Source organism: Buceros rhinoceros, unplaced genomic scaffold, assembly GCF_000710305.1.
Source record: "Buceros rhinoceros silvestris isolate BGI_N320 unplaced genomic scaffold, ASM71030v1 scaffold34200, whole genome shotgun sequence".
Taxonomy (NCBI): domain Eukaryota; kingdom Metazoa; phylum Chordata; class Aves; order Bucerotiformes; family Bucerotidae; genus Buceros; species Buceros rhinoceros.
This window is the reverse complement of record NW_010391899.1, coordinates 12,730-24,467: the sequence shown is the minus strand read 5'-3', so window position 1 is coordinate 24,467 and position 11,738 is coordinate 12,730. Positions and strand designations below refer to the sequence as shown.

At 52.0% G+C, this 11,738-nt stretch overlaps 2 protein-coding genes across 3 annotated transcripts in view; one reads left to right on the top strand and one right to left on the bottom strand.

Annotated features, from left to right (window-relative positions):
* Nucleotides 1-2,205: 2,205 nt before the first annotated feature.
* Nucleotides 2,206-9,412, top strand: CHAD (chondroadherin). 2 transcript variants are annotated; one of them, XM_010143398.1, is made up of 4 exons: nt 2,206-2,985; nt 6,479-6,642; nt 6,854-6,999; nt 9,064-9,412. In XM_010143398.1, exons 1-3 carry the CDS (start codon nt 2,206-2,208, stop codon nt 6,993-6,995), a joined length of 1,086 nt encoding a protein of 361 aa, XP_010141700.1. In that variant the 3' UTR covers nt 6,996-6,999; nt 9,064-9,412. The 2 variants fall into 2 exon arrangements, with proteins under 2 accessions (XP_010141700.1, XP_010141708.1); XM_010143406.1 differs by having other exon boundaries at nt 9,061-9,186.
* A 1,905-nt stretch (nt 9,413-11,317) lies between these two features.
* Nucleotides 11,318-11,738, bottom strand: part of ACSF2 (acyl-CoA synthetase family member 2) — a gene marked incomplete at its 5' end in the record, with an annotated part of 9,457 nt that continues 9,036 nt past the window's right edge. Inside the window, one exon of the mRNA XM_010143417.1 lies at nt 11,318-11,418. Within this exon, the coding sequence (XP_010141719.1) occupies nt 11,318-11,418 (101 nt within the window). The remainder of the gene's footprint in view (nt 11,419-11,738) is intronic.

Sequence of the window (11,738 nt, the reverse complement as noted above, 5' to 3'; positions counted from 1 at the left end):
AATCCTACACTAACAACAGCAGCAAGCCCTGCAGAAGAACCCCCCAGCAGGAGCCAGGAGCACCTACAGTCAGAGCATCTCTCCGGAGACGAGGCAGGAGAAGCCCTTGGTGCTGAGGTGAGCGATGAGGCCCCGGCTGCTCGACAGCAGGGTGTTGCACCTCAGGGCTGACAAACACTGGAAGCCTGACATGGCCTGGTTTGCACCGAGGTCCCACATTACGTCATCCTTTGGCCAACCCCATCTGCCCCACAGGCTCACCAGAACCAATGTTCACACCACAGAAGCCCCTTTTCTACCCCAAATCCGTCATGCAGTGAAAACAGCACTCAGACTGACAGCCGCTAGGCAGTTTGCATAACACGGTCCAGAGCATGCTTGGCGGCACTGGCTGATTCCTCAGTGCAACAATGGAAAAACCCAGAAATCTCGGTGAATAAGCCAGTCTGTGTCCTAAGTCAGCCCTTGGATTTCCTCCCTTTCTCGAGCCTGTCTCGCCTCTGCAAAAGCTCCGCTGGGGCTCTGCAGCCAGCCTTGGGAGCAGAGATCTCAACAAGCTCACAGTTATGTGCTCGGCTCTCGCCTGTTTGCTGCAGCCAGGAACTGGCTGGAAATCAGTTCAAAATGTTCCACTTCCAAACCCCACCCCACAACCTCTGGATCTCTCGCTTCGCACTCACCGAAGCGGGCGCTGGGGCTTTTAACCGCTTCTCTATTGGGAGGGCAAAGGACATCCCCATGGCTGTTAACTCCACTTTACCGCTGCTGCCCCAGGGCAGGAACCCAGGCAGCCCCTGTCTCAGCTGCAGCAGCGATTTCCTTGCTCTGCTACCCCACCATCCCTCTACCAGTGCCCACAGCTTGCCCTGGGCACAGCTTCATCTCAAGAGACACAGGCACCGCCACCCACCTCACCCGAGCCGGGCACACAGCAGGGCACCGCTGTCTGGCATTTCATGCCCACCAGCCCATGCCCCACCGCGGGCTCTGCCAGTGCCCCAGCCCTTGCTGGAAGGCAACAGCCACTGCTCCATGGTGCCACGTGCTGAGAGAAAACCCTTCGCACAGGTCTCCTGACCATGACCATGGATGTGTCATGCTCAGCTGCTCAGAAAAGACGCAGCAGAAATTAAGACAGGTTTTGCTCTCTCTTTCTTTGCAAATTCTAGGTGCAGTCTAGATCTGGAAGTCTTCAACCAAAATTTTGCACTGCAAGAGCAACTACAGCGCTGTTGGCCTTTGGCATGGCACGTTTTGCTCCCATCTTCTCCTGTCCCTGCTCAGGCAAACTGCTGTGAAGTCAGCCAGACAAGAACCATCCCCCCCCAAACTTTCCTCTGTCATACCAGGACAAGGTGCTTCTCCCTAAACCACCTACAGCTGAATACAGCCCAGGAGCCCGCTCAACGCTTCAGCACGAGGCGGCTGTGGAGCACAGCAGTGCTCCCTGCTACGCCGCTCAATCCAAACAGGTTGTTTTTCCCCCACTGGTGAATCCAGCAGGCTCAGAGAAGTTCCCCAGAGAGCACATCTGCGTTTGTTCTTCCGGACCATTTGCCTCCCTGTCGCAGAGAGGAAAACTCCCTCCGCACAGTCGCTTCGGCAGCTCCCATCTTCTCCTGTCCCTGCTCAGGCAAACTGCTGTGAAGTCAGCCAGACAAGAACCATCCCCCCCCAAACTTTCCTCTGTCATACCAGGAACTTGCTTCTCCCCAAACCACCTACAGCTGAATACAGCCCAGGAGCCCGCTCAACGCTTCAGCACGAGGCGGCTGTGGAGCACAGCAGTGCTCCCTGCTACGCCGCTCAATCCAAACAGGTTGTTTTTCCCCCACTGGTGAATCCAGCAGGCTCAGAGAAGTTCCCCAGAGAGCACATCTGCGTTTGTTCTTCCGGACCATTTGCCTCCCTGTCGCAGAGAGGAAAACTACCTCCGCACAGTCGCTTCGGCAGCGGGGCCAGGCAGGACCGCGGACACTCCTCTGCCTGGTGCCAAGGGGTTAAGCTCACAGCAAGTTCCCAAAGCCAGTTGCTTCCAACTGGCTGCTGCCTGCGGTTTGTGGGAAGGGATTTTGCTTTTTAATAACATTATAAATAGGGCTGTGTTCAGCATGCTGCAAACCCAGTTACTCTCCCTCTCCCACCCATCTCCATCCTCCTCCTCCTGCTGCTTCTCTTCCCACCACACTAATTCCAGATCTGACCATGAATCGGTCAGCCTTGCTCCTCAGTGTCCTCAGCCTACTGACGTGTCTTGCCTCCATCGTGCAGGCATGTCCCCCGAGCTGCCACTGCCATGGTGGAGACCTGCAGCACGTCATCTGCGACAATGTAGGGTTGAAGAAGATCCCCAAGGTGCCTGAGCAAACACGGCTTCTGAACCTGCAGAAGAACAACTTCCCCGTTCTGCCGACCAATGGCTTCCGCGACATGAAAAAGCTGATCTCGCTGCATCTCCAGAGCTCACACATCAAGGAAATCTCAACTGGAGCCTTCCGGGGGCTCAAGAGCCTGGTCTACCTCTATCTCACGGACAACCAGATCAGTGTCATAAAGCCAGGAGCCTTCGATGACCTCTCTCAGCTCACCTACCTGTACCTGGACAAGAACAAGATCCCAGACCTACCTAAAGGGCTCTTCTCCCCTCTTGTCAACCTCTTCATCCTGCACTTAGGTAGCAATAAAATACAGGACCTGAAACCAGGTGCCTTCAATGGAGCTAAAGACCTGCGCTGGCTCTTCCTCTCCGACAACTCCCTCACCAACCTCCTACCTGGGGCCCTGGAAGATGTAGAAAACCTCGCTGTCCTCCACCTGGACAAGAACCAGCTGAGCAGCTATCCTGTGAACGCGATGAGTAAGCTGAGAGTGCTGGAGGAACTGAAGCTTTCTCATAACCCAATTGAAGTCATCCCTGACAATGCCTTCCAGTCCTTCGGGCGATACCTGCAGACACTCAACCTGGACAACATGAAACTGAAGAAGGTGAGTCCTTTCTCCTTTCATTTGCTCCAGACAGGGCTTGATTTTCTTCTCTTCTACAAAGCCCTCAGTTTGCTGTCCCTCCCTTGCAGAGGAGAGGGGAGGCTCTACAGACAGCGAGGCACTGGCCAGCTGATACCACCCCTGACGTGGCCCAAACAAGGGATGAGAGAGAGTACTCCACCCTTCAGCTGAGTTATTTTATGCAAAACCAAATTACGTGGAGCTGATCAAACTCCTTGGAAAGGCGGCACATTCCCGCCCAAGCTGGAGGTGACAGCAGTCATTGAGAAAGGTATTTGGGGTGCTCCAGGACAATTAGCAACCTTCCATCATCCTAGACACAAGGTGGGAGATGAGAGGTGAGCGTCTGCCTCCTTCTCGAGGGACTGAAGGGCACTGCCACCTTGCAGAGCTTCGTTCAGCCTGGGTACCTGTTGGGTTGGGAGGGGAAGACTCCTCGGGCGAGCCGAGAATAGCAGAGGTTTCCCACCCACCCCTTGCAGACAGGTAGGCACACGGACCTGCACCTTCACCTCCCCCCTCGCCTCCCAACTTTACACGTTATAAAGGAAGGTTTGTTTATTGATGCTCTCTCAAGGAACTCTCGCAGCATCTTACAAAGGGGCCCTGTTCCCACTGGAGAGGAGGAGGGACATTCAGGTATCCCGAATGGCCAAACAACCCCCTTCTTTCTCCATGAGAAAGCATGATCCCCAGGCAGGAGCATCACGCACAGGGAATCGCTTGCGTTAGGACTTCTGAAACACCCCAGACACAAGCACAGTGTGAAAGCAGCAGCACCTTGCTGCAGCCTGATGTCCTAGGTGCACCCCGCACGCTGGAAAGGGAGGGAGCTGCAGGAAGAGCACAACACCCTCCCTGGGATGATGCTTTGCCAGAAGCCCAAAGACAAAGGGCATCCAGGGAAGGCAGGCCAGGGCTTCCTGGCAAAGCAACACCCACCACATGCAGGAAGATGTGATGAAAAAGAGAATGTCTTAGCAACAAAGAGCAGCTGAGTAGCTCACAGGGATGAGCACATCACCTGAAAGCTACCAGGAACAGAGCACAGAGGTTTTCAAGGGGATGTAGCATCCCAAAATGCTCAAAACATGGAATTACAGCTCACCCAGGTGGAGAACAGCACTATCTAAATCAGCCTGGTAGCACTTGGGCAGTATTTAAGCCCTGGTCCACTCTCAGGACTAACCTCTCCAGGATGAGAATAAGCAAACTTAACACTCGAAAACAATCTACTGACCTCTCTAGGCAAGACCGCAGACATGCTGCCACAGCACTTTTGTAGACTCAGTTTTGAGGCACTTTCATCATGCACAAGTCAAAAATCACAGCTTAAATGTTGTTTACCAGCTGTAGAGACATCAGAGTCCCAAGTGAGATGTTGAAGAAACCAGACTAACACATCATGCTGGGGTACTGCAGGGGATTAAGTGTCCTTGGATCGACCAAACAGCAAGGGTTAACAATTCTAGCCAGCAAAAAAGACTTTCTTCTTCTCAGTGACCACCTGACCTTTAAAGGCTCTTCTGCAGCCAGATGCCTCCTTTCCCCTCACAGCCCAATATCCAACCAGTTTACAGGATCAGCACTAACAGGGGTGGCTGCTGCAGCTTTGGGGCTTGCGTTCTTTTCCAGGGAAACAAAGCTCCAATCCCAGGTCAGAGTTTTCTCTTCAAATCCTCAAAGGCCTCGTATCCAAACAGCCCACGCATGAACTTTGCACTGCTGGGAGACATCTAATCACAGAGGCCTCGTGACCTAGGAAATCTCCACCAAATGCTTTAAATGCCGCCAGCATCTTGGCTGCAGCTCTCTCTCCTTCACAAAAATGCCGTCCTTAGCTGTTCTCCACATAGCTGCAAGCTTTTTGAGCCGATCAAGTGCAAATCCCTTCCACACGAATCTATCTCATTGAGCAGAACAAGGTGAGCCCACCACCACGGACCCACGCCAGCCACCTGCAGGGCTGTGGCCTCACGGGCCAGGACCCACCATGAACATCAACACGAAACCAGGCAAGGCAAACCCTTATGTACACCCTTCTCTACATATTTATTGCAAAATAAACGACAGCAGCAATCCTCCATCTAAATAAGGGGAAAATCACCCCTTTCTTTCCAAACGCACGCTCTGGCAGGGAGCGCAGCAGCTGTAACCAGCAGCTGTGAACTCTTCTCATGGGGCTGAGAGAGGAATGAGCAGCTGAGACAGTACCCCACTGTCCAAACCGGAACGCGGCCAGGCCTCCGCCTCGCTGCACGGCGTGCCAGCACCTCTCCGAGCAGCTCCGCTATCAGCACGGTACGACTTACCGAGGTCAGCTCGGTTGGGACCGCGGAGGCCAGCCCCGCTGACTGTCCAACAGCTACAGGACTCAGGGAGCCTCTGAGCTAAGCTCTAATCCTATCCAACGGTGTTCAATTTGCAAGATGACAAAAGTTCACCGCTTAAAATAGCGTATTTCCTCCGTCAAGCTTTTCAGCTGAGAGAGCTTGAACACTGCCTGATGGTCCCGTCCGCAGCGCGAGCTTCTGGGCAGAAATGGGAGCACAGGTCCTGCCTGGGGGGGTTCTCATAGACTTAACAAGCCTCCTCTCCACCCTTTTATCTTTCCCTCTGCTTTGAGGAGGGGGAGAAATGATTTGTCATAGGCAAGAGGAGCTTTGTGCTTTGTCAATGACCCCCTCCAACTCATCACCCCCAAGGAAGTTTATGTCAGGGACCTTAGCTTCGAGAAGAAACTTTCCAACCTGAGTAACCACGGGCTGAAAAAAGCCAGGGATGAGGCCTCAGGGAAGAGAGGAGAGAGCTGCAGAGGCAGATCTACAGCCTCTCTCCGATCTTTGGCAGCTTTTTTAAGGGAGGCTTTCCCTTAAAGCCTGCCTGTTAATCAAGAAAAGACAGATCTTGCAGCATCCCTCACAAACAACCCGCTGGAAACGCGAAAAAGCAGGGGAGGTTGAGGTGCTAGAAACCTGCCTCTATTTCTGCTCTGCTCAGATGCCAAGTGTAACTTTCCACTCAGAGCCCCTGGGCACTGCCAAAGTCTACAGCCCCTTCAGACGCCACAAACACTCCTTCCTTCAGCCATTCCAGGACAGGCAAGGCAACAGGCGCTGGAGGACTTCCAGCCCTGGAAAGGAATACACCCAGAAAATATCTTCATTTAGAACGCAGAAGTATGGCTCAAAAATAAAGAGGGCTGCCAGAGGGAACTTTATTTAGGGATGTGACTGCAAAGATAATCCCACGTGGATTTGGGATGTAGTTCTCTCCAGGCAGGAGGCTCCATCATCCACGGGCCCACCAGCCTGACGCCTCTTGTAGGTGTCCAGGGCTTCCAGTAAGCCAGGACCACCCCTTCTCCTTCTCTTGCTCCCTCCACGCTTACATCACCAAAAATCTTGAATGGAGACACTCAGGTTTGAAGTCCCCGACTCAGTGTTCCTCACCAGAAACCTTTGTGCTTTAGTTTGCAGACAACGCATTTGCCAGCGTGACCGGGCTGAAGACCACTCACCTGGAGAACAACCGGCTCACCCAGCTGCCCCGCAACTTCCCCTTCGACAAAATGGAGACGCTGACGCTCTCCCAAAACGCCTGGCACTGCAACTGCCAGCTCGCACATCTGCGCAAGTACGGCGCCGCACGCCCCTTCCCTCCCCACGTTCCTGGGGTCCCCTTGGGGGTCCCCCGAGCTGTGCCAGACAAGAGGAGGCTGCTGAAGGCTGCACTCATGCACAGCAGCTCTCTCCACAGCCTGCCCTTTCTGTTTGTGGTATGAGTGTTGTCCGCGATGGTTTGTACCTCTTGTAACCTCCCCATCTTCTTCCTCCCCGTGTCCCAGGTGGCTGAAGGGCAATCGCACCCGCACCGACGACACCTGCTCCACGCCCGCACAGTACCGGGGACAGTCCATCAGAGACACCCCAGCCCTCCGCACCTGCAAGCTCCCCACCAAGAGGTCCAAGAAGGGAAGTCGCCATTAAACACGTAAGATGGTTCATTTTTAGATGAACCTACCGCAAACCCTGATGCCACCAAAGGTACCAGGACATCAATCTCTGACTAAAGTGACACTGTGGTTTAGCTCAAAACTGCTCATCCATTCACCCACCGATGCCTCTGCTCAGAGCTGCTCCATCTCCCGGCAATACTGGGCTCCATGTCCACCCAGAGCAGACAATCTGCCCAGAGCATCAGGGGTGGATGTTGTAAAATCAACATGGGGCTAAAGACAGGCCTGGGACAGCAAGTAAGGGTGAAACACGTAATAAAGTGTCAAAATGAGGGTGGGCTTAGCCCACCCTTACCCTGAGCTGGGACCACACACGCTTTACTTTCCTAACCAATTGGAGATGCTCAGCCTTTCGCCCTAGTAAAGATCTCCGAGTCCAGTTTGAAATCCAGAGCAGAACATTGCTGGGAAGTCTGGCCCAGGCTGCCCAGCCCCTAGGAAAATAGATGTCTTCCACGAGGAGCAGTTCCCAGCCCAGCACCTGCCTTTCAGCAACTACAATTCCCATCCAACACACTCAGGGATTTAAAATCAAGGGCTGATGCCTTGTCCCAGGAGAGGGAGTTCTGAGAAAGCAAATATTTTTTGAATAAAATGTTTCTGGGCCAGAAGGTGATTCAGAGACAGGGCTGACTTTCCCTTGAGCAACGAGCTTGCTGACATCTACCAACCCAAACAGCAACTGTGAAAACTTACCACACAAACACCTTCCACAACTGGAAACTACTGGGAGTATTAAATTCAGCGCACGGAGTAGCAAAAAAGCCCCAACTGTCATCACTCCATTCCAAATATTTTACTTTTCCCCATCCCAGGAAGAGGTCTGGAGCTTGTATGGATTCCAAAGGGTGAGCCTGCAAGTTTGTCAGCTCTTGGGAAAGGGACCTTTGCTCACTTGCTAACTAAAATGCAGCGAACAAGGGTGGTCACAGTGCCCTTTCGTAACAGAAAGGACGAAGCAGGAGCTTGAAGCCCAGCTATGGCCGTTTGGTCCAGAGTTCATAACAGGACGGAGAAAGTAAATCTGTGACCAAAACGTCAGGGATGATGCCAGCTGCTCTGCGCCTTCCTGAAGTGGTTATTTCTCTTGCAGGGCCAGAGGGTTTATGGATTAGAGATGGAAATACCAGTCGTTCCATACAGGGCGGGTAAAGTTCCGCTCTAAGATGGAAAAACATCAGTTTTCTAAACCACAATACTTAAATGTATTTTAATTACAGGTCTGGCCCTCCTTAACCTTCTTCTCTCCCTGTCTAAACTCAATTCCAGTTCAGTCTTCCGTGACGAGATAATAATACCTGTTTTTTTCTACAGCATCTTCCTTCCAGCTCTCTCAAACAGGTGTGCAAGTGTTAATGAAACAGAAAACTATTTATTCCACTCTTGCAGAGTTCAAACCTCGGTACTTACAGGTGTCAGTGCCAAAATTCAGGCATACAAACCTGCTGCAGTGTGGTGAGCACGATTTTAAGGACTAAGAAGAACCTCTGCAGCTTTCTCAGATGTCAGCTGTGGGGTCTGTGATTCAGGGAAGACCAGTGACTTGGGTCACTGACCACATTTTGGATGAAAAGCTGCTTGGCAGTTTCTAAAAATCGACCTGCCCTGGATTTTCAGGACCAGGGCACCAAAATAATTCCCTGTTCTTGAAAATTTTCCTTCCTTTACAAAGTAAGAGCTCACTGACCATCTACGCTTTGGCTGAGAAACTCAAGGGTCACACAGCGAGTTGGCAGAAGAGGTCAGAGACAGGACTAACCCCTCTCCTCTACCAGGAGAGCTCATAATGGCCCCTTGACTCCTCAACTCTTCACTTACAATCATGGGTTTCATCCACTCACTGCAAAAATAGACAAATACTGGAAGTTCACCGATCTGCTTGAAAAATCCTCTTAAAAGCGTGGTCTTATTTTTTTTTTTTTTTTTTCTTTTTCCTTAGCAGGCCCTGGTATGGCCTGTCCTGGTGACCGGTCACTTCAACCATCAGAAAACTACGGGGTTTTTTTTTTTTTTTTTTTTTTTTTCTTTTTCCTTAGCAGGCCCTGGTATGGCCTGTCCTGGTGACCGGTCACTTCAACCATCAGAAAACTACTGACTTCTGAGTCCTTCCTTAAGCTTCTCCTACCTGTCAGGAAACATTTCTGATATATCCAAACAGCTCCAGCCTCCTCCAAATCCCCGCTTCTCTGCTGATCGCAGGATGGAATCCACCTTTTCAATCTTTTCCATCACCTATATATTTTAAAAGAGGCATTTTTAAAAACTAAACTATGCATGACCATACTAAGACAAGCTAACTAGATTCTGCCGGTAAAACACAGTCATCTTTCCCAGAGGCAACATAACCCATGTCCCCAGTCAACCAGTTGATGGCTGTCTCTCCCCTTCCAGTGGAGTGGAAGCAAGTGGGAAGGTAGGAGCACCCCTCCTGCAGCTGCCTGACGAGGAAAATCGGTCTCAACCCATGCAAAGCGACTCCTCTGCCTTCCCACGGAGGGGATCCCTGCAGGCCAGGGCTGAGGGGGATAGGTGAAGCAATGACCAAGAACCGGCGGCCCCGAGACCGAGCTGCCCTTTCGTGCCAAAAGGCAGCGGTCTCTCTAGGTCAGCCAGAAATCCTTTAAGCGAAGCAGTGCTGGGAAACCCCCAAACCGGAGCCATCTGAGGCCTGGATTCCCTCCCACTCTGTGGGGTCTGCCAAGACGCGTGGACGTCCGGGAGGAGAAGGTGTGCGGTGCGCAGCCCGGCTCGGGCACCCCTCCTCTCCCTCTGCCCACACTCCGGAGGATCCAGCAGGACACCAGGATGACTGTGGTTTATTGTCACGGCTATTACAATACCACAGTTGCAACTTAACTGTGTTTTTTAACCCTAAAGAGTTATATAAATATATGTATATTTATTCCTCTGTAACTGAGTGTAAATGACCTTTAAGAGGATGAAAACTCCTCCATCTCCTATGTAGAAATCAAATTGTATATTTTCTTACGTACATCTTCTGTATAAAGCTCTTGCTGCAAAGATGAAGCCAACGAGTCTCCCTGTGTCTGACTGAGGGCTGGGGGATCAGAAGCAACATGAGACCAGTGGTACAAATATATCCTTAATCCTCTTTATCCTATGGGCAGAGCAACTGTTTGGGAGGGGTTTATTTATTTCTCTCTCTACGAAGCAGGAACACATGACACCTAATGAGTCCTGCACACTTGCAGTAACGTCTGAAAGTATTTTCTAAGGCCAGACTCCAGCCTACTATAAAAATAGGTAACAGAATCCGGGCAACAGCACCAGGGCTGTCCCTGGTATTTTCAGCTCGGCGTTAAGAGCATCACATCCAGGAAAAAACCCCGGCTGCCTCTAAGAGGAGTCCAGGACAGATGCCCTGGACTTCCCTGGTCCATGGCAGAGCACACCATCGTCCCTGTAAAACCCCGGTGCTGGTGCAGTCCGGGTCTGCCCACAACAGTTCTAACCTGACTCCCAGCCCCGCGTGTTCATCCATCACGACACTCTGCTTCCTCAGCGTTCACAAGCAGCACGACACTGAACTTATTTCCCTTAAAGTGAAACAAAACCGACCTTTTTTGGCTCAGCCATGCACTCACAGGCCCACACATGCAGATGGCAGAACCTGCCTATGAAACGTGTCACCTGGAATGCCACTGACCGCCTCCACCGGTGGCCTGTCCGCCTCTGCATGCAGGACTTGCTGATGCTCCTGCACAGGCCATGCGTGCGGGGACACGTGATGGAGCAGCAGACACACATGCTCCAACACGTGCTGCCCGGCTGGCAACGCGCTGCCTGGTGCCACACGTGCGGGTGGCACCATCCCCACAGTCAGACTCAAACGTGTAGCATGAGACAAGGTTTTGCAGCTGCGTGCAGTCCAGGATGGCGAGAGGAACCCCACAGCTCCACAGCAAGATGAACACGTGCACCCGCCCACACCGATACAAACCAGCAACGCCTCTTCCATCGTCATTCATCCTTGCAGCATGTACAACAGAAAGGTTTATCAAAGCTTCGAAAAGCACCAGCAGAAGCTCAGTTTATGACACTGAGCACAATACCCTTTCTTCTTACAAATCTTCCCCCCCAGACACCCCCATCAGCAACCAGGTAGAATCCTCCTTCTTCCTCCCAGCCCCTCTACCCCTTCAGCCCTCAGCCTGGCCTCACAGCCATGGTCCCATCGCTCTTGATCCCAGCAGCTCTGGCATTGCTGGGCACCGCCGTGGTGTGGAGACGCCCTAACTTAGGGTGTCACCGTGACAAACACCACTTGTAGCTCTAGTCACAGCAGCCACAACTCACCACAATCTTCGACATGTGCATCTTGGTGATAAGCATCTTCATAATCTCAGGGGGAACAGAAGAACCTCCAATGCCTCCTGGAAGAAAAAGGTGACCGTCTTGGAAATCATCTTCATTCCCTTCGTTCAGGAGCGGTCCCTCGGAAAGTTCTGCGCTCTCAGGTTTAAATGCTGGCAATACCTCTGGGATACACTGGTTCCTGTCAAAATACTTTCTATCTTTATGGATACAGGTCCTAGTTGCTCTAGAAGCAAAGATTGCAGCAAGGCCAGTTTGCCTGAATGAATTAAGGGTTGGCACAGTTCAGCCCTTAGGAAAATAACCTCTGTAGCACAAATCTAGTCCAAGCTGCAGTTCCCAAAGAGCAAAGACTCAGAGCAGAAAGAGGCACAGCTTT